Consider the following 26,552-nt stretch of genomic DNA (forward strand, 5'->3'; position numbering starts at 1 on the left):
TCACATATATAACAATTAAATCATATCTCACATATACACATTGCAAATAAGCATGCTTTACACCTCCCCACATCCATAAGACCCAAAGAAAGTGCAATGTATAAGTATAAGACACCCCTACCTCAATTTGAGGTGAAAACCTCAAAATAAACCAAAACGAAACCGCTCCAAAGATGACACAACTTCGGGGTTACGTCGGGGACAATAAAGGCAACAACTAATCCTCTTGTGGCACCTCCAAAATCTAAACCTGAGCTCAAACAAAAAACTAAAAAATGATCTAAATGAAAAACTGATTGGATAGAAAGGAAGGCCTTACCAAGACCGACATATAGACCTGTCAACGGATCGGATTTGGACTGGATCATAGTCAATTCGATCTGAATCTGATAAGCATAATGAGTGATCCGATCTGGTTTAATAATCTGACGGATTTTTACTTAGTCAATCCGTATCCGATTTGTTTGATTATTGAATATCCAATTCAATAGTCTGATTCGATAATGTAAACTACACACTTGCACAAATCAACCAAGGAAACGTGAAAAAAAAAAAATTTGAGAGAGTTTCTAGAGATAACTACACCAGAAAATGTAATAAAAATCAAATTAAGAGAGAAAAGAATAATAGAAGGAAAACAAAAAAAATATAACTAAAAGATTTTATGAAAGAGAAAAGAAAAAAAGAACAACACAAATCAGGGTAAATTAGGGCAAAATATATATCAGTAGGTAACAAAGGACCAGTAGTTGGTGCAGACAAAACTCCACTTTCAATGGTTCTACAACTGATCTTTTCCCTCTGTTTGACCATCAGATAGTCTTTCGCTGCTGGGGTTGACTCCTGCTTGCCCTATTTCTTAGGGTAACAGACTTGCTCTTCTTTATGCCCTTTCACAACATTTAGAACAAAAAAGAAAGCACTATAGGAGATGCCGATGTTGAAGGCTTAGTTTGGGGGGGGGGGGGTGAGATCTGAGTGCACAACTTGAATATTACAGGCCTCCGTTCTCAACTAACACAGATTGAGGGAAAAGACCATAAAAGAAAGAAGCTCGACCAAGAGCTTGAAGGAATCAAAGCAAAAATTCTGATTAAAAAAGAGATCAGATGAGAGAGAAAGGAAGAACACTAACCTGAGAGGAGTAATATTTTGTAGTGGTTGCCGATCAATGGGTTCATTTTTCTGATTTGTGTTGCAGCTCTGCTACTTGGGAGTGTTTGGGGGAAATGGTTGTTTTGTGACAAAGGCAGTAGTGTAAGTGAGAGAACATATATCATGCATGAGTTATGTATGGTTAGGGTTTAGATACATTAAATAAGGAATGGGCTTGGGAATAAAAAGTGGGTTTGAAATTTGCAAATAAGAAGTGGGCTTGGAGATGGGTTTGGCCCTTTGGGGATGGACTCATATATATATATATATATATTATGTATATAATTTTAATTCGGATCGGATCGATAAAATTCATATCTGATTTGTTAAGCTAACGGGTTATCGGATTCAGATCATAAATGGGTAATTGAATTTTTTGTTCAATCCATATCTGACTTGTAATGACTCGGTCATTTTCTTCCTTTTCCCTTTTTCCTCAAATTTTGTAGATAAATTTTTTCCGTTGTCTTTTCTTTTCTGTGGATGATTTTTCGTCGTTAAGTGTCATCTCGAGTGCTCAGAATTGGTTTCTGAGACTCTTTCATGTGAATTGACAACTTCCTTTGAGGACCGAGTCATTTTCGCATTTTTCGTTTTTGGACACTATACGTTATTTCGTCTTTTCCCTATTCTGTCATTTTCCCTATTTCGTCTTATCTCCGTTTGTCGGTTTTTGGCACAACCTCACTTCTTGTGCTCGAAGTTGGTTTTTGACTTTACGTATCTTTATCGTGAGTGGTTTCCACGAAATACGTATCTTTACTTTTGCAAGAAAATACTCTGGTTACTCCCGGTGCCTATAGGGGCATAGATGCATAAACTTTGGAATTAATTTCATTTCTTGGGGTGTTTTTCATAAATATCTTTTAAAGATATTTTATTTCAGGGGCATCTAAGAAAATATCTTTTGGAAGATATTTTCATTCTGCGGCAGTTTTGCAGTTAACCCTTTTTGTAGGGGCTATGTGCAATTAACGAAAGTTATTGTAAAATGTCTCGTCTAGAGCCTAGATTTTCATACGGGATTCATTTTCACTTTTTGTTGCTTGTAAATTCATAGAATTCCATTTTGGTCGTTTTTCTCCACTTTCAGAGTTTCTGAACCCGATTGCCGCCGAACTTGTTCAGGGTATAACTTTCTGCTCGGAACTCAGTTTTCGACACCGTTTCTTTTGTTGTTCATATTTTCTCATTTTAAATCTTTTTTATTCATAGAGTTTTGCCGTTTGAGTGCGTTTGCTCAAAATTCACTTTTCCGGACCCGGAGGGGCCCTTTCGGGGCACTTTTTGTGATTTACTATAAATAGGTGCCTTAAAGAAGAAAAATCAGATTTTCTTCTTCTTCCTCCTCTCCTTGCACGACCAAAGGCAGCCATGGATGCCCATGGAGCTTCCATCTTCTCTCTCCTCCTTTAACCTACTTTTCCTAAGTGAAAATCCTTCGGCCTTTGCATTTGTTGCTCGCCTCGTCGTGCTCTACCATTACCCATTATTAGAAACCATTTCTGACCAAATTTTGAGTTTGGGATTTAGGCCAAGTTTGGATTTTCATGGGGCTTCTTGGAGATTCATATAGATCGTGTTGTCCTTGACAAAACCTAAGAGTTTCGTCGGATTCGGAGCCGTTTCGTTTTGATGGCTTTTGAGATTTTAATCTTAAATTGAGGTAGGGGGTGTCTTAGGATTATATTTGTATTGTATTGATGATTATATATGCTTATACGACTTGTATGTATGTTTTGTATAAATCTTAGAATTTAATTTTAATTAATTTCTTTGTAAATGATTTAATGCTCAAGGATATGTATGACTTAGAATTGAATTGTAACATGTTAGGAAATTATGCTTGGATATGTTAGTTAACATATATTAAATTTGGCTCATTTGATTAAGAATTACAACTTTTATTTAATATTTATCTTTAGTGAAATTTTAATTCACATGGTTGTATCAAGCATGAAATCAAGTTGTAATGTGGTATTTAAATAGGCCTTGGCATGTTCTCTAACATAGATTAAATTGAGGGCATTTGGAATTGTTTAAAAATCTAGAGAAAATTAATTAATTAGCTTGATTAATTTTGTTTTAAGTGCTTTAATCACTTAAATTGTCATTTGATGTTATATATGTGATGACCAAGACATGTCCTTTAATATATATTAAATTGAGGTTATTTGGGATTAACTTGGAATTTAGAGACTTTAACTATTTATGTCTAATTAAATTCTATTTTATTACTCCATGGATTTAATTGCATTTTGGAATTTGTTTTTATATTTAAATCATGGATTTGGATTTGGTATATGTTCACTTGATTACTTTTGAGTATTGGATAATATAGTTGTTACTTTTATATTTATGAGAATATGTTTTTTCCTTATTGAATATATTGTTGCTATGTGTAAGGAATTGCACACTTTGTATTTGACATCTTTCATGCCATAGTAGTTGTAGACTTTGAGCATGTATTGTATATGTTTCCAAAATTTGGATCGTGCTTAGTAAATGGTTGATATCTTGTATATACATGTTGATATATATACGTTGTTGCACAATTTGTTGATTTTGGAAATTTGAGGATGTCGTTGTTGGTTACGGCTAGGACTTGATTCTAGTACGGGGGATTGTCCCTCTATATAGTCTAGTGCGCACAGAGGTTACCCATGGGCTAGTAACCCTAAAGTAACTATGTTGTCGGTCTGATCCGGCGTGACATCCGAGTATCCACTTTGTTTGATTTCGTATTTCATTTCAAGTTGATAACTAGATGATATCGTAACTTGTGATTCCTTATTTGATTTCCTATTTTGAGCTTAAGATGTAACTTTGTGAAAGCATGCTTTGTGCATTGTATTGGAAGTTCCATTATCGGTTAAATTGCATGGATATCATAAATTGTATTTTGATGTTTAAATGTAGTTTATGAATGATTCTATAGATTCATTTTGAATATAGACGTTAGGTGGCACGACCCACTCTTGTTGTTTTCGTATTTTGGATTTCAAGTTGAAGACTTTGAGAATCTATATCTAGTTGCTTTGTATAACATGTTTTCATGTTGTTTGAATTGCATGAACAATGTGACTATGCTAGAAATGATCTAGGTAGCTTAGGATGATTCATGAGTCTCACTTGACATAGAGGTTAGGTGGCATGAGCCCCTTAACATGTTTCACCCTAAGGTGATAAAACTGTAAAACGCTAGGTCGATGCACGTTCATCTCCTACGAGTAGCTTTATGTTACTCACCCCTACGTTACTGTGGTATATTTCAGGTATAGGACTCAATACTTGAAGATTTCATTGCCTTGGATCGTTTGGTAGCTTTATGTATCAAACTTGTATTCTTTGATTCTACGTATGTAAAGTGTACATAAGTAAACTCCTTTTAATGCATTTGACATGTAGGACATGAGGCCAAGGGCCAAGCAAGTTTATATTTGCACTTGTATTCAATTGGTGCCAAATTTTGCTTGAAAATGTATTTTTATCAACTATGGAGGCTTTGTATACTAAAACTTGTAAATGGAATGTAAAAAGGCTTTAGGCCATGTTGGTACATCTATTTTATCATATTGCATGCACTTGCATACTCACTTTGGCAAACAACACCATCCTTGATGAAACAAAAACTTTAAGTAGCATTTTTAGGGAGTTTTATCATATTCTGTTCTAGGGGCATTTCGGGTATTTCACAATGTGTTTTTTTTTTTTTAATTTTTTTTTTTATTTTTCATCATGAGTCACGTAGAAAACTCAATTTTGAGGGGGGTTTCTTGTTTGTGTTTTTCCAGAAAATGCCATCTTGGGCCTCAAAAATCCATATTTGTCTGAAAAATCCTTGCTGCCAGGTTTTGCAGATTTTTAGTGCAAATGTACTTGATACTATTCATCGACTTTTCTTTGAAAAGTGTGACGACCGATCCGAAACTTCCGGGGGTCTTGTGGGTGTATTTTAAGATTGCATTTTCAATTTAGGCAATTTAAAAACCTCCTAAAGCCCTATTTCCTTTCTTTGGGCAGCAGCTCAGAGAAATTTTTACCACGTTGACCAGATTTTCTTGGGGGCATTCTGGGCATTTTATAATGCATTTTTTTTTCGTTTCTGTTCGCGATCGGGGTAGGAAACTTGATTTTAGGGGGGGTTTCTTCTTTGAGGTTTTCCAGAAAAGTCCGTTTAGATGCTCGTTTTTACTCTCAGTTGCAGTAGTAGTGGGTTGACGGCACTGTAGCTGTCATGGCCTTCGTCGGGCCGCTGCGACGTCGATTTTGTTTTTGACCTTTCTCCCTCATCCGAACTCCAAATCAAGTGAAATTTTTTTTGAAATTGATTAATTTTTCATTGTCTATCCAACGGTGTGCTCAGTTGTACCTATATATTTCTAGATAATTACCAGTTTACCCCTTTTAGCTTTATTGCTTGTTTTTCTTTATTTTGTCGTTTTTCCTTCGTCCGGAATCCGAATAATAAAATTCTTGAGTCCATCATCATTAGTTTTTCATTGTCTTCCCAGTGGTATGCTCGATAGCACTTGAATCAAGTTTTTTGCAAAATGACCATTTTGCCCCTAGGTTCCTTTTTGTCCGTTTTTGAAACGACACTTCCGCATTTGTTTTCCTTTGGGTTCCATGACCTCATTGAGGGTCACATTGGTGTCTTAGAGACACATTGTATCTCTAGAGACCGTTGTTTCACCTTTCGCTTCCGCATTTCGGATCCATTATCGGGTCATCTTTTGGTCATCATTGACGCACCGGGTTTACAAAACTTGGGCCGTCACACGACTAATCGGATTGAATTCGGATCAGGTTTGGATCATAATCCAATCCATTAACAGGTCTATCGACATATCTCTCTTCTATAGTAACAGGTGAATCACAAAGAAATGCTCTCATATAGAGGAGAGAATAATTAGATCTAGAAAAAAGAAGAAGAAAGAAATGACTGATTTCTTTCTCTCATTCGTCACTTTCATACTAGGTCAAGAAAAGTCAAAAAGTTAACAAATGGACCCCACACGACCCCAAAAAGTAGTTGTCAAAACGTGCTCAAACGGACAAAACCCGTGAATAAAAATACCGGTATCGAAAATAATGAATAACAAAATTAACGGTGTCAAAAAATAATCCCGAATTGAAAATTTTGTCCTGAACCCATACGGTGACCTCTCGGGTAAAAAACCCAAAAATGAAGGAAATGGTCCGGAATGTATTTATAAGAGTCCAGAACTCGAATAAAGGCTGAAAAGAATTCCAAAAACCCTGTACACGTATCCCAATGTCATAAAAATAAAAGAAAAAGAAAATTCAAAAAATTGAAAAAAAGGATCAGTCTCTACACTTTAAATAAAATAAAGGCTCACGTGCGCTTTACACCCCTATGATATCGATATAGTGCGTATAACCCCCTATTGTTTGCTCACTTCCCTTTTACTTTAAAAATGGTGCGGATTAGTGCTCTTTGGGTGTTGATTTCTATTGACCGGTACCGGAGCTACAAAAAGACTAAAATAGCCCTCTATCTATGATTTAAAAATAATAATAAAATAACAAAAAAATGAAAAAAGACTAAAATAGCCTTCTATCAATAATCTATCTTTATTCTCGTTCTTCCCCCCCCCCCCCTCTCTCTCTCTCTTTCTCTGCAGTTACAAACTACAAAATCTTTAAGAATCAAATGTTCAAAACCCATATCGGCATATCATTTCAGATTGTTCAAAAAATCAAAACCCATATCTTTCAGTTTCCATCGCCCGCTGTTCTAATTCGAGTTCGCCATTCACAAGCTTCAGCCACTGTCTCTCAACTCTAAAGCTTGCCCCCCCCCCCTCTTTCTCTCCATGTAAGAGTATTCCCACTACCATCAAAAGCTATGAGTCTAGTAGCATTGGCTATTGATGCTGGAATTGATAAAGAGAATTGGTTGCATCCAAAATAATTTGTTCGGAGTTTTGGAAGAGTCCACCCTAAATCTAGAAGGAGGCTTCCAGTTAAGAGAAGATTAATGGAAATCGAAAATAATGTGATGGATGAGATATCATAAAATAGGGTAGGAACCGTACCAGATAAATTGTTTGAGCTCAGCTGAAGGTGCTCTAACTTTGAAAGCCAACCTAGTTGAAAACCCTTATATACTATATATATATATATATATATATATATATATATATATATATAGAGAGAGAGAGAGAGAGAGAGAGAGAGAGAGAAAAGTGCAAAATACTTTTGGCAAATTGCAACTAACCCCCCTGAACTACAAAAAACCCCCTTGAACTATGAATTTGTTGCATTTCAGTCCATTTCGGTGACTGACTTAATCGAAAAAAATAAAAAGTCTGTTTTACCCTTGAAATAGTTTTGACCAAAAGTTGACTCTATGTTCTCTCTCTTTCCACTCTCAAAACTCAAATTGCAGAGGCTTAATTTGGGGAAGCCAATAGTGAAAACTTAAAACACAATATATTTTTTCTCTGAAAGTTTCGTCTCTTTCCGATTGAAAAAAGGCATCCAACTATTGTTTTCTCTTATGATTGATAGCAGAGAAAATACAAAGAGATGCGAAATCGAATCGAAACACAGGTACCTACGAACACGCTTATTCCTGTTCCCAGTAGACTCTAGGTTTCATACTCATCTTGTCTCATGATCTTTCAAAGAATTTTTAATATATATTTATATATATATAAATAATATATATGTATACATTTTAGGAAGGAGCCAACGAGAGGAGAGGTTGATTTGGGGGAAAGCTTGGCTGTTGGCTCGGCCGTGGAGAGCTTGGGACGGTGGTGCAGCGGCAGTGAGCTCGGCTGGACTGAAAGAGATAGGTTAAAAGAGTTGGGTTTGGGTCAGAGAGAGAGATGAGGGGAGAAGATGTGGTGGTGGTGAGCGGCGAGTGGGGAGGGAGAGGTTGGGTGGGAGGCGATGAAGGAGTTGGGAGAGAACGTACGCTGCGACGGCGTCCGATGAGAGGAGAGGGTTGGGTTGGATCGACGGCGTTGGCGGTGGAGCTGTGATGGTCGCCGGCGTTGGCAGCGGAGACGGCTGGTTCGAGACGGCAGGGAATTAGTGACTAAAGAAGTCGCGATTCTGGTGATAGGCTGTTATGAAGAAGCTCGGTCGTGATTGGGTTTGATGGTAGCCGGCGGTGGAAAGGACGGCTCACGACCACCGGAAGCAACAAGCACCCAACCCAAGATGATGCCCCCTCCAACGACTCCTCCACTTTTGCCTTCACCGCCTTATTTTCGAGATTCCACCGCTGAACAAAAAATTCAACACCAAATCGCCATCTCTCTCCACCATTACAAACCCTAATTTTTGTTCTTTCCCAACCAGCTACCTCTACCATCCTCTCTACAATCCACTTGTATCTTTCTAATCCACCTGCCCAACCCAATTGTAACTGCCCAAATATTTGTGTTAATTCTTTCAATTAATTCCCCCTCCAATTCTAGATCTTTGCAACTAAAACTTATTTTTGTTCTGGGGGAAGAAGAATCTGTGGTGATGGTGATGGTGGCCATGAACGGATGATGAAGGTGCTCACCGCTGGGATGGAGTAATGAACATGAGAGCGTAGAGAGAGAGCGGCGCACGTGTAAGGGCGTGTTTGGCACTAAAATAAGTAGTGTAATTAGGGCATGTTTAACTGCGGACAATTTGGTATTTTCATATATTAAATGGCATTAGTGTCCAAAAAATTTAGTTTGATTGCTGTATGAGAATCACGCGCTCGTTTTTGGACTGCCGGTAGCCGAATGGAGTGATCTGCAATAAATTTGTATAGTTCAGGGAGTTTTCTACAATTTTATGGGGTTAGTTGTAATTTTTTCAATAGTTTAGAGGGGTTTTTTTTTGTACTTTTCGCATATATATATATATGGTGAGGGGTAGTAAAGAAATATAAGAAGGGCAATTTTGAGAATAAAGGGTTTAAAATGGCACATGACCAACTGACGTCTAATTTCCACCGAAATTCTCACCGGAGGTGCTTAATTGTACATTTTTATATCTAATATGAATTTATATAAACAAATCTAACTGAAAATGTGTAATTTGTACAAATTAAAAACCATACGATGTTTTTCAGACTTTCTCCTAAAATAAAATTTAAAAATTCACTCTTATCCATATAATAAAAATATATATTAAAAAGTCCATGCTGTAAAAAATTGGATTCCCAAATATTTATGGACTTTTGGGTCCACTGTGGAGAGTTCAACTCTTCGGAGGAGGAAGAATTGTCTTTTTTATTTTTTAAATAAAAATAATGTTTCTCGAAGTCAGAAATTAAGATGGTTAAACACATGAACCTTGCGTGTGCGAAATACGCACGTATTTGGTGAATGAAGAAAGACGAGATTGAGACGACAACTGAAACCCATTAATATAAACCCAAATATTTCTACTAGAAAACAAAATTCAATGTGAGCTGTAAAAAGTCCACTCAACAAATATACATATACCACATATTTATTTTATATATTTTAATTTAATACGAGCATTCCGATATGTAGATACGGATCCATATCTTGGACTCTTGTTCATATTTATTCCAAATCCGGTTAACACACGTTAATTGAGGAAACGGCTTTCGCGGATTGTGCTCCACCTCACCACCCTCCACTTCTTGTCATTTTCTCGGAATCCAATCACATCCCAATTATCGATTGCTCCGATTGGGTTGATTAGTAAGGCTTTTGGGGCTCAAATTCTCAAATGGGTATTGCTGTTCTTGGTCAGTTTTTGCTCTCTTTTGCTTGATTCGTACTGTTCTGTTTTAATTGTTGCGAGTGCTATATTGGGTGCTCTGTCTTGCTGCTGATTGTGATTGTCTGAAGTTTTGACTATCAGGTTCAGTGCTTTTTTGCTGGATGATTTTTGTTTTGTTTTGTTTTGTTTTGTTTTTGTTTTTTGAATTTCGATAGAAAATTTAAGAATGTGTTGTGTGGGAATTAGTGCGGATGTAATGTATTAGGTGTGAAATTTTGATGCTAGTATGTTAGATATACAGGAAATCATTAGATGAATTTGCCCCCCATTTTTTTATTTTTTATTTTCTCTCTGTGGATATACTAGTGTATATTGATCTCATGTCTTCTGTTTCATGGTTGTTACAAATAGGAAGCATTTATTCTGAAAATTGCTTCATATCTTTATTTTGAATTTATCTTCTATATCCGTGAATAATGTATATTGCATTGGAGTTGTGGAAAATCCATTTATCATTAGATGTTTTAATTCATAAAATACAATGCTTTTGTAATCAAGTCTCTCTTTGGTGATTGTGTTGGATTAAATCAATTTCCCCATTCTCTCTTTCTCTTTTTAAGGTAAGATGAGAGTTATTTAACCAAAGAGATAGAGAGTGCAAAAGACTTACAGTCGAGTATGGAAGCGCGCCTCCAAGTGCAACAAACACATATAAAGCACTGTCTTAAGTCTTATTTATGGACAGCCATTAATAGTGGAGCACATATAAAAGTTCAATGCAGGTCTTGATAGCCTTGTTTAAGAAATCCCAAATTTGATGAAAAGAAGTAAGCCCACTACCAGTCTACCACATATCTTTTCCATCCACATTATATATATATATATATATATATATATATATGCACAGCATGAATGTCCATTATATTGTCGAAAAGAATTCAAATTCTAAGATTGAGAAAAGGAAAAGATATGCACACACATATTTCATCTTTTTTTTTTTTTTTCCCCCTAAGCCAAATTTCATTACCAAGCAAACAACTATACAAGGAACAGAGAGGTATACCCCTCTAGTTAGACTTTCTAATGAGAATTTTTAGGTCCGCCCTTGAAGAACCTTGACCTTACACGGACAAATTCTCTTGCAGTCAAAGTGGAAAGGCAAACCTAGCCAACAAAAGATGCCTTCAAAGCCCAAATGGTTAGGCAAGAACAAAAAACTAAAAAGCAATCCTGTCCGTTAGCTAAGGATCAGTGAAGGATCTATTGTGGCCCTTAGAATTAGGAGAGCATCACAAGGAGACCGGGGGGGGGGGGGGGGGGGGGGGGGGGGTGGGTGTGGGGGTGTGTGTGCTCCCAGGTAGGACCGTAGGAGTAGAAGTGAGCTTGAGATAGGGCTTCTCTGACTGGGTAGACCGAAGAGCATTGACCCTCGCCCTAGAATGCTTGGGAGTAACATGCAAAGTTTTTGTTTCTTCATTCTCTATTATTTGTACTCTTTTTTGTTGGGGTTGGGGGAGAGATTTTTCCACCATTGAGGATATTGTGGACTTTTTGGGCTCCTTGAGATCATAGTTTCAGTTTTTTGTATAGCTTGGGACGCGTTCCCCTTTTGAACGCCTTCTAATACATTTTATTTATCAAAAAAAAATCCTCAAGCCTACTCTCTCTAGAAATTTTGCATAAATCCAACAACTGGTTGTAGCTGGCACAGTTTGAGGTTCTTCTTTGTTTCTCTCTCTCTCTTTTGGGTCAACCATTTCCATATTTCTTGCCATCATCACCTTCACTCTATTCTTCCTCATCCCCTCAGCATTGATACTAGACTCTTAAGGTTGGGAAGAGGAAAGGATATAAAAAATATTAGACGAAGAAGCTAAAGATGTAATCTTTCCTTCATTATTTTGATCTTCGACCATGAGGAATTAGCAATCCTCTTCCTTTCTTCTATCCACTTCTATGCAAGCATAAGTGTCATAAACAAGATTGAATTCTGTAACTCCATTCTTACCTAGTCATGTTGATGGAAACAAAGGCTTTAGATTCATTAGGTCGAAGTAGGCAAGAGGAAGTAGAGTGGCCAAAGTTGTACATATATCACACTTTTGAGTTCAAGGCACCTCAACTCTAATTTCAGAAAGATATCCGTAAGTAAGATTAAGTTTGAAGGCTTTCAGGACTCCATGTTGGCACCAGTTCCAATGCAAATGTGTGCATAAGTAACCTTGTCCTCTTCTGGGTATGCTAATTTAAATACATTTCTATTAATGCTATCTACATAACTATGGTTATCTTCTGTCTACAGTGGCACATTGTAACCGGTACACTTGAGAACTCACACTTAGAAAGATCCCTGGAAGTTTTTTTTTTTTCTAATAAGAAATAATTTCCCTCCAAGTAACAAGTGTCCTCATCAATAACTTTTTATAACTCGTCCATATTCCTAATTCTAAAATTGGAGAACTGTTATTTAGCATTCTCATTAAGACATCTCTTCCAAAACTTCTTTGCCTAATACCTGGCCAGATGTAAATGAAGCCTTTTCCTTTTCAAGAAAATGGCCACTAGAGCACATTCCGATGTAGGAAACCCCTTTATTGAAATTTCCAAAGGAACATACCTTCCAGGGAAAAAAAAAAATCCAAAGGAACATCATATATTCCTTCTTTCCAAAGCCTGATATTACGACGTTTTGAGCTGGGATAATGTGTTGTATCAGGAGGCAAAGCATCTGCAGTTAGCACAGCAAGGTTGACCACACTACTGTTTGCTGTGTGGCAAGTGCTGAGCAGTCGTTGCATTGCAAGCAGCAGATTCATGCTGCATCAGATTTGACAGTTCACTGTTTTGTCAGGAGGGAGTTCATCCCACACTTTGCTGCTCTATTTGTGCATGGAAGGCACCTGTCTTCTCCACCTGCTCGCACAATGACATTGAAGAGATTACAATTTACCTATCACTCCCAAAATGGGTTCTGTTGTTGTAGTAGCATGGAAAGAAGAAAGTAGAGGAACCTCTATTGTCCTCGAGCTGATATTGCTCGTCAACAAGCCCTAGTTGTTTCTGTTCAGTGCCATCAACCACTACATGAGTGGCTTATACAAAGCATTGAAAGCTTGCAGAGAGGTTTTTTAGTACCACATGAACTGCTTGGGGCTGAATATCATGGTGTCATAAAGAAAGATAAAGTCCAATGTAAACTGGCAGACCGTCTTCTTCTTTGCCGATGGTGTCTTGCCCATACTAGAGGACTTCAATAGAGAGAGGAAGTTTTAGAGAAAAAGAGTCTATCTTTCCTACTTTTGTATTCTGTCAAGATTTATATAACAATATGTCGATATTGATTTTTTCCAATTCCTATTTGTTTTAGGAGTTGTTTTATATTTTTAGGAATTCCATATTTTGAGATGCTTTTACGTTAGTTAGACACTTACATAGATACTAGATCAGATAATAATATTTATTTTAGTGGAAGTGTTACCATGTTGAGTGTTTCTAAGGAAAAACTCGCTTTTCTCTCTCTCTCTCTCTCTCTCTAAACGTAGTTTCTCTCAGGTGTGGTCTGATTAACTTATTAAGGTAAACACTACATTGTTCATGTTTTTTTTTTGGTAATTTGTTTGTGTGATTTTACTTTTTCTTTGTTTCTTATTCTCTCTCTTTACTGTTTTGCTTCTGAAAGTGAAAATCTCAGAGTTGAATTTTGGAATACTGGTTTCTACAGTAATAAAAATCTGCATACTCATCTTTAAGATTTAATGGTTTATTAGTAGGGTAGCATATTAAGGTACATTGCTGAGAGTGGTGCGTATGTCTAAGAGTTTGGAATTCATCCAAACCCCTACAAACATGAGGACACAGCCAATTTACGATCATTACCCTCAATCCTAACCAAGGTAAAATGATGTTTACTTCTTATTTGAAAAATATAAGGTCATGAACATGAGATACAACAAACGTAATGTGATGTAAGTGGCTCCAAGCAGTTAACTTTTATTGTATTTTGCCACAAAACTACTCCATAATGGACAAGTACACTTTTTCTAATCCCACTATCCCCTAAATTTGGGCTTTTATTGAATTTTTTTTTTTTTTTTTTTAATTATTAAGATGAGTTTCTTTAATATTTTAAGCTTTCACGATAAAGAAAAATTACTAATTCGTGGTTCCCGTACCGTAACTTATATGACAACAAAAATCACTTAAACAGGGGAATATATAAATTTCTATGTTTAAAAAATATTTGAGTCCCATCATCACATAAATACATAATGCAGGGTGATGCAATGGAGATTACCAGTTTGACGCTATATAAAAATTAAGAAAAAATAGAAAATGGATAGCGATGCAATGGAGATTACCAGTTTGCCACTGTCTACTCTTTTTATAGAATTCAGGTTTTTATAAGAGCACTTACATTTAGTGGGGGATTCAGAGAAATTGTTGATAAGCTTTGTGAAAGGAGCATTAGGTGCCCCCTTCCTATCGCCGAGTGTAAACTGTAATGTATTTTGTTATTGTGGTAGCTATATGGATACACCCGTGAGGAGAGGAAGATTGATTTGCATAGAGGGTAAGAGATAAAGGGGTCGACCAAAACTAACATGAAAGGAAGTGATAAGAAATGATTTCAAAAAATGAGATGTAGTTGAAGATATGGCCTATAATAGAAAAGAGTGGAAAAAGAGAATCCATGTAGCCGACCCGTTTGTATGGGATAAAGGCAAGGATGGTGATGATGAAGATAGCTATATGGATGCTATTAAATTTTGAAGTAATGCACATTATATGGATTTTCCCCATCAATTGAATGGATGCTATTACTAAGTAATGCTTTTTTATTTCATTTAAATTTTTGTATTGTGAAGCATATTTTCTCCATACTTTTTCAATCCCATATTTTGCTCCATCTAAAGAGGGTTTGCCCATTAATTATGGAAAGGCAATATTATCGATGAATATTCTAAAGCTGCTATTGGAAATTAATTGAAGAAGATCCAGGAAATGATACAAAAAGCTTTTTTTATTGTCTTATTAGACCTTGGAAACAGAAGTGCCTATATACTTCTATATAAGCTAATTTTATGTTATTTAGAAATTCAAAACAAGGAGTTCGCCTTTCTTTTTTCTTAGAAGAAACTTTCTGGATATAGATGAAGGGTACATACAACTCACTTCTCAATTCTCATTTATGCACACTTCCATAATTGCATTCCATAACTATAATAAAAAATATCCCTATCTCATGAACCATTATTGATCCACTATTTGAGAGTAACAGTTCTTAATCTTACTATGGTATTTCTCGAACACAAGTGAGTTATCAGAAATTGTTTACTGAATTATACAGTGACAATGACAGAGGCATGGGAAGGCAATCACAAGGGGTGCAAATGACAGAGCTGAGGCAATGTCGCCTCAGCTTGAGCCAGTTCAGACTTGGCTCAGGATTATCATGAGCTCAAAAGAATCAGTTTGAGCTCAGCTTGTCATAGTTTCACAAGCTTGGGCTTGTTCAACTAGGATCAGCTGGGCTCATCTAACAAATGATCCAAACTCGAGCTTCAATTTAAGCTTGTGTTACAGATCGATCTTGGGTCATCTAGTATTATAAGCAAAGCTGAATTTCGGATCGCAAATCTGCAATTAGTAATTAGATCTGATTGCCTGGTTAAAATATACATTTATACACAGGCTATTCAACAATAAATGAAACAATAGAAAGTAAATAAGAAAGTAACCATCTGAAAGGTGTCCTCCTAAGTTTCTAACAGTGTTGTACCCAAGGATTATTTTTTCATTATAGTTCAAAAGGCTAGTCCTTCTAAAACCCAATTAATTAGAAAATAAAGAAAACAAGTCACTATAAAGAAAAAAAAAAAATGGTTCTGGATACTCAATTTCTTTGTGCCGAAATTTCCACACATAAATTTCACTAACTATATAGAAAGCTATCAACCAGTACTTCGTGTAGAATGTTCATGTCCTCCCTCCAGTATTTGTTTTACCCGTCGGATGAAACATACATATTTATTGGTGAGAGAGATAATGGAACATTTTTTACGGCTGACAAGGGTAATAAAAGTGGTGGTGCTGACTGGAGGTGATGGGTTCTGTGGGTTTGAGTATAAAGGAGTGAGAATTGAAGGGTGATGTTGGCAGCCATTACCAGAGATGTTGATGATGAAGAGTTGAAGGTGATGATGGGTGACGGGTAAGCACCCAGCAACAATCAACAGTGTCAATGTTTGTGAGACGAATGAGAGTGAAAGTAGAGCAGGTGCGAGAGTGTAGATGAGAGAAATGAGAGCATGTAGAAAGAGCGAGCGCAGGTGAGAGATAGAACTTCTTTAGATGATTTCTCATCTTGCTTACCTTTCCGTTAACATGTTCCGAATCAATACTTATCTGATGGGATTAATGGGTTAGTCAGAGAGTGAATGATGGACTTACACTGCAGATGACAGATTTATGTGGGATTTGTTCACGAGCTCATAAGAGTGCACATTGTTCAAGCTTGCAATCGATCAAGTTAGAGTTGTGCCTGAAGAGTTTGGTTCATTTGGAACCACAACAATCTCCCCCATTGACGTATTGATCGTAGCATAAAGCGACCTAAAATGGATGGTCTTAAACTTTGTATTGGTTGTGGTTTGATTAAATATGAGTGACTACTTAATTACGATAAGGGTACCATTAATTAGCTTTTCGAGTGAGTGAAAATGTAGGTTGAGAGAAGTTGGTCCAAACTTAATTGGTCAAACATTATTTCTCTGATAGTGATAAAATTAACTGTGGTACTCCAAAGAATGTAAATTGGACACATTGAAGTTTTTAAACCCTTAGATAGTCCAACCATACCCCTTTTTTGGATTTCTGTCCGTCTTTCAATTAGCCCATGATTTCAATTTGTGAGTTGAACAACATTCTTCTTCTTGATATCTCTCTTTCCTTTTATGTGTGTGTGTGTATATATATATATATACACACATACATTTTTCTGTATTGATTTCAATTTTATTTTAAAACTTAATCTTATTCTTATATAATCTGTTATTAATTTAGTTTGAGATAGTACTAGCTGTTACTTTTATTGGGTTTACATTTTTCTCCCTCTGGACCATAATCTTGTTTCTCCCTGACATAATCCATGATCAAGGAACATGATATCTGTGCCAAAAAGGTATGGAGAAGTGCATGTTTAAGGTCACATGCTTTGATCCTATACCATGGACCACAAATTTATTTAGTTAAGCAGTGATTTCAGTTATCGAACTTATCGTGAGTAACTGTTGCACCCTGCCATAGTATCTCCTTGAGTATAAATGCATGACCACGTCTCTCTTAGGAACTCCTCTAAGTGATGGTAACCCCTGACTTCCTTTTCAATTACCTAGCCAAGACGAATTAATATAAATTTATTTTCCCCACCTTTTCTTTTTCTGCTTAGAAAGATCTATCATCATTTTCTGATACGCTGTTATGAACTTTGGTATTGCAATTATGTAAATGCTACAATAGCTAAAGAAAAAGAAGATTCCATATAAATAAGAATCTGTCATTTTAAATTCCAATATTATACAAGTTCCTTTGTAAGATGGAACTTCTGTCAATTTTAATTTATGATGTTGGTTAAGTAGTGATTTCAGTTATCGTGACTAATTGTTGCACCCTGCCATAGTATCTCCTTGGGTATAAATGCATGACCGCGTTTCTCTTAGGAACTCCTCTAAGTGATGGTACCCCGACTTCCTTTTTAATTACCTTGCCAAGACGAATTAATATAAATTTATTTTCCCCACCTTTTCTTTTTCTGCTTAGAAAGATCTGTCATCATTATCTGATACGCTGTTATGAACTTTGGTATTGCAATTATGTAAATGCTACAATAGCTAAAAGAAAAAGAAAATTCCATATAAATAAGAATATGTCATTTTAAATTCCAATATTATACAAGTTCCTCTGTAAGATGGAACTTCTGTCAATTTTAATTCATGATAATTATGTTGGATAGGATAGAGCAATCCAAGGCACCAGAAGGTTAAACAAGTGAAGAGCTTATCACTGTGTGATTCAGAGCATAGAAATATTGGCATTTTTGAAGCTAAAACATGATTCCTGGAGTTAGCATTCGTCAGGATGCAATTGAGTCTCACACTGCGTATGCTGATTATGGTGTAGTACCTTCAAGTTTAGAAAGTTCCCCTTTTAGGAGATCTTCTGCTGTTGTTGGTAAGAAGCCTGGAATGGTGTCAAACAGTGCTGTGCATGACCTACTTGAGTGCCCTGTTTGCATGAATATAATGTACTCTTCCATTCATCAGGTATATATACTTAAACTGGCAAGCTGAAAATGCCCACCACTCCTTTTTCTTGTTTTTAATTTTAATATATGAATTAAATGTAGCTTCTGAACTTTGAGTAATTGTAACTTGAATTTTATGTCCCAGCTCCCCCCAAAATTGTCAAATACAAAATTGACAACTGGTGGCAATAAATAGTTGTTCCACTGACAAGGGGTCTATCATGGTAACAAAAAATTTAATTTAGGAAATTTTATTGCCAGGAATAATTCAGAATATGTTAAATAGGAAAAAAAAAAAAAAATTTAATAAAGTTAATAGTATAATTCTAGAATAAATTTCACCTATTATTTCCTTGTGGGTTTCCATTAGCAATTTATTTGCTTCTTGGGAGGGGTGCAGGAGGTTCTGCAATGCCAATATGTGCTGTCATTGTGAGTTAACAGGAAAGCAATATCAATGATGTTTGTAGATTCACTTTGTGTATTATCACACAAACCTTACTACAAGATACGCATACCCTTCATGCATAAAATGGATACTTTTTTTTGGAAATATATACTATAGTGGCATTGTGTCCTACAGACGCATATGTTTGTAACTATAATAATTAAATTAGTTTATATAACTGTAACGAGAACCTATGGATACTATAACTGTAAATATTTATAAAAGATGTGACTTAGCTTCATGCTGGCCAACTCGGGGGAAAAGTCTATCACATTGAACGCTGAGGCGCATATAGATCCTCTTATATTTGGCTCAATGTATTAAAAAGGCATACATTTAATGCACCTGAGGAGTTTCTTCACTTTATACTAGATGGGCATTGCTTGCTTATTCTTGATCTTTTATATTCTTGATAAAAAATTAGGTTACACTGCTGCTTGGGAAAGTGAATCTGGGGTGTGGTTGTGGAAAACTCCTGCTAAAATCTTCTTTTAAGGATTACCAATTTAGTTTTTCATTGTAATTAAATTTATCGAAGAACAGAAAGAAGAAAATTCACTAATTTTCCCCTTTTTGTTTCATTGAAAGATAATTTGGATTTGCATAGCTTATATATCTGAGGTCATTTATATTTTACCTGAGGTGAAGAGGAGAGAGATTTATGCGGGTGGGAGGGGGAGTGGGGGGAACTTGCTTAGTATCTAAGAAGCATGGAAAACGGATACGGGACACGGATACAACACGACACATTGACACGGCAAATCCTAAAAAATTAGGGCACATACACAGGGACATAGTGACTAATAAATATTTATTATATATATGTATGATGTTGCATTTTAAGCAATTCAGAGTAATGTTATTTTTATCAACCAAATAATGAAAAAAAAAAAAAAATTGTGTTTTGCTGGGAAAAAGAAATAATTTTAGAAAAAGGGTTAAAAAGAGATAAAAACAAAGAAAATTAGGGTTTGTTAGAAAAAAAAAAATTAGGGCTTAGTTAAAAATAAAGGGAAGAATCCATAGAAGAGAAAAAGTTCATGGAAACAAGAGAAAAAAGGAAAAAGAGACAAAACTGTTGTGAAAGGAAAAAAAGAAGTATCTAGGGTTTGTGAAGAAGAAAAATAAGAAGAAGAAGAAGAAGAAGAAGAAAGAAAAGAGGAGGATGAAGGGGGGGGAGAGACAGAGAGACCATCCACCGGCAGCAAAGCTTGGTTGGTGGGAGAACAAAAGAGAGTCAAAGATTATCGTGCAAGAGTTTGAACCTTTGAACTAACATATAAGCATAAATATCTGATTGTTTTATTATAAAATTGTATTGTAAAACAACAACTTCAAAGGAATTGTGTAATGACCATTGAAAGTTATTAAACAACTCCTCATAGTTACACTTCAACCTAGCTCTCTTTCTAAAACTTTCTTATAAATTCCTAAGAATTCCTTATCAAAAATAAAAAATATAAATAAAATCCCCAAGAATGGGATATGTGTGTCGGGCGCATGTCCATGGCTATTCAAAAAAATATAAAAAATCTAGACACATTTTTTGGCGTGTCCGACACGTGTCGGGGCATGTTCGGCGCATGTCTGTGTCTGACACGGATTCTTTGCCCTTTTAGGCATGTCCGTGTCGGACACGCCAAAAAATGTGTCTGAATTTTTTATATTTTTTTGAATAGCCATGCTTCCTAGCTTAGTATGAATGTAGTCCTTAATGGAAAGCATCATACTTATAAAAGGAAGATTTGGGCTTGTGTGGCTGTAGGCCCCAAATGTCTGCCTCGGACTTGATGAAGCAAAAACAAATCATCACTACCATTATACGGGCACACACATTATCCAACATTATTTTACACTGTTCCCATATTTTTCGGGTCCAAAGAAAAAATAAGAAAGAAAAAAAAAATTTGAGCAATAATATTTTATTTCTTTATCTTCATTTTAGGAAACTACCCAGCTCTTGTAGCTATAAGTACATACATGCTGATATGAAAAGTTGATCATTGCAAATATTATGACTTTTTTTTTTTTTTTTTTTTCTTCTAATTCTTTTTCTGTGCGTGTAGTGTCCAAATGGTCACACTCTTTGTTCAAACTGTAAGGCCAAAGTACACGACTGTTGCCCAATTTGCCGCCAAAATCTTGGAAACATTAGGTGCTTAGCTTTGGAGAAGGTTGCAGAATCATTAGAACTGCCATGCAGAAACCATATTTTTGGTTGTCAAGACATATTACCAGTTCACAGGAGGCTCAGGCATGAGCAGAATTGCAGGTTTCGCCCGTATAATTGTCCATATGCTGGGGCTGAGTGCTCTGTCACTGGTGATATCCACTTCCTCGTTGCACATCTCAAAGATCATCACAAGGTTGACACGCATGATGGGTGTAGTTTCAACCACCGATATGTCCAATCCAACCCCCAAGATGTTGAAAATGCTACATGGATGTTGACTGTAATCTCTCTCTTTCTCTTCTTTTATGAAATTTTTTGTCAACATTCGATTATATCCAAATTATATTATTTCTTTTCTTGGGCCAACATCAAAGATTGAACCCTTAAGTTCTATTTAGATATCATAACTGCACCATTGTACTACAATCCCTTTTGTGTATACTTGAGTTCATCAAGTGTGCATGACATGATTGCGTCACTTACAATAAGCTATTTCATGAATGATTCGTCAATATACCCTAAACTTTGTAACTATTGAATTGGTTGCAAAGTAGTGATGTGTTTGCATAAAACTATGGCAGGATTTCATTTTTTTCCCTCCACTTCAACATGTTTTTTCCTTCTCCTTAAACTTTATTTTTGGATTTCCACACTTATTAAATGTTTAATCAATTAAGTTTCAGAATCTAAATTTTTCTTGGAGAATAGTACTCTCAAATTCCAAGTTTTCATAATGTTTCCATTCAAGAAGTTCTTCAGTTGCTTTTACCTATCTAATGAGTTAATATTTCTTTAATTTGAACTGCGTAGTTCTCTTAAAAGGCTCTTTTTTTGGAATATCAAAGACATGGATTATTAGGAGTGAGTAATGTTGAGAGAGAGAATATATGAAAATGTATATCTTATTGAGTGAGTAATACAATAATACAATGGTGTTTATATAGGAGAAGCTACAGGATTAGGTGAGTGTAGAACAAGTAAACCCTAAACATGGTAATGCTATATATGGTAATGCGGGGTAGGTGAAGACGGCTACAGAATACAGAAGATACTAGTAAACCCTAGTATACAATGTAATCTAATTGTACATGTATGACAACTCATACAATAATGTACAACAAATAGCTTTGTTAATATTGTCTAGGCGATAGATGGGGTATGTGTTTGATTAGAAGGCCACAATGCTCAACAAAAATTATGGCGCCTTCCCCATACCTATAATTATGAAGATTTGATTCCTAGACCTGCAGTTCAGTTACCTAAAAAGTTTACTGGCAGGCTACCTAGAACCTTCTACCAGGGACATACATTTTTACATCTGCTTACCTTATTGTCGTAATTAGCAATAAATTGCAAACTTTTCCATTCATTTGGCAAGATATTCTCATGTTATTTTTGTCATTAGTTAGGAGTCATTGCTTGGTGCAGTGGTTAAACATTGGGAAATCGAGTGTGCATGGGTTCGAGTGGCAGCCACTTTGGGCAAATAATGTAAAGGGTTATCTTTGTACCTAGTCTATCCATCTCAGTACCCTCAATTTGCGGGAACCACATTGGATAATGCTTTTATTTTTTATTTTGTCATGGCTCTAATTATGGAATACAATACTTGAAAAATGCATAGGAGGCATGGTGCTTCCTTCTGATTTATTTGTTTATTCTAGGAAGTTCATGCTTATGGTTGTGTGTATCATTAGAAAAACTTGATCTTGCATGTGATTGACAAATTAGACATATTTTGATTGAACTAATTTCTTTATTCTAATAAACCAGATGGTTAGTTTACTGTTGGCATTAAAACCAATCTTGCAATGTAATGTGCATTTATTAGTTTTAGAGAAGACAGCAAATAGAGGAACAATATTTCTTTGTTTACTTAACAGCCCATCAGATCAAATTCTTGGTCCAATTCTATGTTAGCTCTCTCTCTTTCCTGGAAAAGAATATTCTCATTCTTTCATACATTTTGTTCCAAAACAACACTGTGTTTTTAAATCATAATGAAATAACAAAAAGACATGTTTGATTGTTTTATTTGGTGCGGTGCAGGTATTCACCTGTTTCAGCCACCAGTTCTGCTTGCACTTTGAGGCTTTCCATCTAGGAGTGGCGCCTGTTTACATGGCCTTCCTACGGTTTATGGGTGATGATTATGAAGCGAAAAAATTCAGTTACAGTTTAGAAGTTGGTGGAAATGGCAGAAAGTTAACATGGCAAGGAGTTCCAAGGAGCATTCGTGATAGTCATAAGACAGTACGAGACAGTCTAGATGGACTGATTATTCAGAAAAACATGGCACTATTCTTTTCTGGTGGTGATAGACAGGAGCTGAAGCTCAATGTGGCTGGCCGTATATGGAAAGAATAGTTGTAAGCCGGCAATCTGATAAGGATCTCATGGTAACCTTTTTTTTTTTTTTTTTTTTTTTTTTAAACAGTAAAATATATATCTGCTTTAGTTTTGTTCTTAAAATGTTATTGGTTGGTAAGACAGTATCTCTCTTTCTATATATATATATATTTGCTATGTAAATGGGCTAGATTTACAATGCTGGGTAGTTGCTGATCTGTTTCTGGTTTATGAGTCAATTGAGTTACAAGTGCAGTTGGCTTTGTTTGTGGATGTTTTGTTTTTTGGCTTCAATGGTGTCAATAACATCTTTTTCCCTTTTCCATGTTTTTGGTTGGTAATGGCATAGATAGAAGAAAGGTAGCAATCAGGAAGTGCAAATTGCATCCCATAGAGGTGATCAGTGTATGGGAACCAGAAGTCAGTCTCATTTGATGGTCTGCATTGATCACCATCAATCATTAAGCTTAAGTAGTTTGAATGTGGTGCGTTAATGTTGTGCTCGGTGGTGGATTATGCGGTGCTCTAAGACTGCATGTGCCAAGTTGATGATCAACTGGTTGAAATTGGACCTCTTTTGGGCAAAAATGGGTATCTGTTAGGTCTTGAGTTAGCATTTGCAGTCTCTGAGACTCATTCAATCTCACTAGAATGCTTGATCTCTCCGGAACTTTGCCAAGAAATTGATTTTTTTTTTTTCCTGAATTTATCTGTGTTTCTGCACAGAAAAATGCTTATATCTGAATTATTTGATCAATTCTAAGGGAATTATTGTCTTATAGAATTGGTCTCTAGAGATGGGGATTTTCAGTGAAGTTCTCTTCAAATTTCGGGGAATCAAGCAATTAAGCATGTTAATAGGCCGAGAAAAACACCCAGGAAGTTGTGGTTCAAGTTGCTTAATGCAACAGCATCAGGTTTGATTTGTGTGCGAATGGTGACTTTGGGTTTCCACATTTTTTAGCTGTGTGAGATGCCCAGGCGTATCACTCACCCAGTGTGAATTGTTCCTGTCTCGGTGCCAAAAAGTGTGGGCAGCAAGCGCTGCTTTGTAATAAGGACTTGAATTTTCTCCATGGTTTGTTTATTGTGTTTTCAAAGTGGGCTTTGGAGGCAGAATTACACTGAAGCTCTCTTTGTTTGGATGTAAAATATTTTTTAGAAAATATATTTAAGGGTGTGTGTTTGGCTCTTAATTTATTTCAGGCGTGCCATAGTCTTTCGACTCGGAGGGGTTGAATAGTCAAACTATCATTGGCGTCAACCGAATCTGGAATTGGCTTTTTTGTGAATTAGGCGACTGTTGAAAGGCAAGGATGACCACTTCCTTCAATTTTTCGGGTTGGACTTCAATAAAATAAGGGCCGGAATGGATGAAGGGAGTAACACTAGGTGTATAAACATTCATCAATCCCAAAGAACTTACAAAATAATAATAGAGGGAACCCTTTAAGTATTGTCGCCCATCTTATTTCGTAAGTGAAATTCTTATGCGCGAAGGATAAGAGTTTGATTATAACACTTATACTAGACTACTCATATGAAGAAGTAAAGTGCAGAAAAATTAGAAGTATGAAAAGTAAGTGCAGAAAGTAGACTATTGGTGTTGCCGTGGACCTCTTGTGCAGATCCCTCCAGTGCTAGAAATGCTACATCTCTCTCTCTAGAAATATCCCTCTCAATATATACACACACACACACACACACACACACACAAACAAACATCAAGAACACACACTAAACCTCTTCACGCACAGACTTCTTGACACTTTCTCTCTCTCTACACTTTGACATCAGGGCTTGAAGAACGGAGCAAGAACTTCAACACCCCTTGACTGAAGTCTTATACAAAATGCACATGCTTTCAATTAATCCGAATAGAATCATTTGATGACACGGCACTGTACCATATAATTAAACTAATTAAACCAAGGAGTTACTTTAATATATATTACTATATTTATTGACTTAAATTTTGATTTCAAGTAACAATCCCAAACATGTTATAACACCCCTTGTCAATTAGCACCACATGACTGAATTAGATAGGTGATCTACACGTGGAAATAATTCTCATCTGGCAACCTACATTGTTTTAGTCAATCAGTTCCAGATGGTCGAATCAAAACCTTATTCAAAACCAATCAGCACCACGAGGTTGAACTAATACCCTTCGAAATTAATCAATACCACATGGCGGAATCAAGAAGTCGCATGTTAGTTACGACTTCACTTATTAGGGGCGGAGCCAGAAATTTAAGGGGTAGTTTTTTTAAAATACTAGTCATAATATATGTATATTGAGAAAATTCAAAATTGAGAAAAATACAACTTAGAACCAAAAAAAAAAAAAAGTGCTAGAAAGAAAATTATGGAGAAGAAACCGAAAGAAATAAACGTAGTCAGAAAATCATTTTTCCTTTATCAATTGTTTTAGTTTTTCAAAAATCTAATTTTTGGAAGAAGAAAATTAAGTATTTAGATTACATTTAGAAAAGATATACCTAGATGAAAAATTAGAAAAAACATAATGAATTTTAACTCAATTTATTTTATTTTATTTTAAAATCAACAAGATTATTATTGAGTTATTAAACAAGATAAAAATATAATAAAATTTGTTATTTAGAAAGTGATAACTAAAAGTATTAGCATATATGATATTATTATTGTTATTTAGAGTCTCACAATACTTTAGTTTATCTTCTTTCCAAATATTTCTAGGACTTGCCAATAAAGATTGTTACATAATTTGAGATATTTTTCTTATAAATATATGTTTGACAAAAAATACTTAATGCATTTTTACCAAATATGAGGGAACATTAGTTTTTTTTTTTTTTTTTTTTTTTTTTCTTGAATTAATATTATAGATTTTGTACGTGTATATATAAATAAAATAACAATGTGTTGCGATAAGGAATATAATAATTCTTTACAAAATAAAATGACTATAATAATAATTATGAGCTTAAATTTTAATTTAATAATATTTGAGCTTTTAAAAGTAGTTAAAAAAAGAGTAAGTTGAAAGTGCAAGCAAGTGAACGTCATCCTTTTTCTCTACAGTAGAGACTATACACTTGTAGCTCTTTTGTGAGTACAACTCTCTAATAAATATCTTGTCAAATTTCAGCTTTCTTAGCCCCCATAGTCGTTAACCATTTTGAGCATTGCTGGACCAGATATGTAGGATGTTAATACAATTATTAAGGGCTGTGATTGAAATACACACATTACCGTGTGTTTCTAGTCCCCTGTTATACATGTTAAATACTAATGAATGAAATTTCTATGAAGAAAATAGTCGGCCTCAATGTAAATGATTAAGACACAAAATTGTATTATAACCATAGAAGACTTTGACTAGTGATTTCTGTCATTTCTTTTTTTAAAAATATGAGATGTAC

At 35.5% G+C, this 26,552-nt stretch overlaps 1 protein-coding gene across 4 annotated transcripts; it reads left to right on the forward strand.

Annotated features, from left to right (window-relative positions):
- Nucleotides 1-9,588: 9,588 nt before the first annotated feature.
- Nucleotides 9,589-24,338, forward strand: LOC132311279 (E3 ubiquitin-protein ligase SINAT2-like). Of its 4 annotated transcripts, none has more exons than XM_059809119.1 (5): nt 9,589-9,895; nt 17,882-18,191; nt 20,687-21,073; nt 22,843-23,192; nt 23,925-24,338. In XM_059809119.1, the coding sequence occupies exons 2-4, from the start codon at nt 17,979-17,981 to the stop codon at nt 23,158-23,160; spliced, it is 918 nt and encodes a 305-aa protein (XP_059665102.1). In that variant the 5' UTR covers nt 9,589-9,895; nt 17,882-17,978; the 3' UTR covers nt 23,161-23,192; nt 23,925-24,338. The 4 variants fall into 4 exon arrangements, with proteins under 4 accessions (XP_059665102.1, XP_059665101.1, XP_059665100.1 ...); XM_059809118.1 differs by lacking the exon at nt 23,925-24,338 and adding an exon at nt 23,496-23,841; XM_059809117.1 differs by lacking the exon at nt 23,925-24,338 and adding an exon at nt 23,492-23,841 and having other exon boundaries at nt 9,590-9,895.
- The last annotated feature ends 2,214 nt before the right edge of the window (nt 24,339-26,552 follow it).

This window comes from Cornus florida, unplaced genomic scaffold (assembly GCF_030987335.1).
Source record: "Cornus florida cultivar Cherokee Brave unplaced genomic scaffold, ASM3098733v1 CherokeeBrave_3.0.0_Hap2_Chr06, whole genome shotgun sequence".
NCBI classification, from domain to species: Eukaryota; Viridiplantae; Streptophyta; class Magnoliopsida; order Cornales; family Cornaceae; genus Cornus; species Cornus florida.

Bases quoted from the DNA above. Each gene is read 5' to 3' on its own strand.
- LOC132311279 (XM_059809119.1), top strand. From the start codon at position 17,979: ATGATTCCTGGAGTTAGCATTCGTCAGGATGCAATTGAGTCTCACACT. The intron at 18,192-20,686 runs GTATATATACTT...CTGTGCGTGTAG, and splicing joins TGTACTCTTCCATTCATCAG to TGTCCAAATGGTCACACTCT. The intron at 21,074-22,842 runs GTAATCTCTCTC...GGTGCGGTGCAG, and splicing joins ATGCTACATGGATGTTGACT to GTATTCACCTGTTTCAGCCA.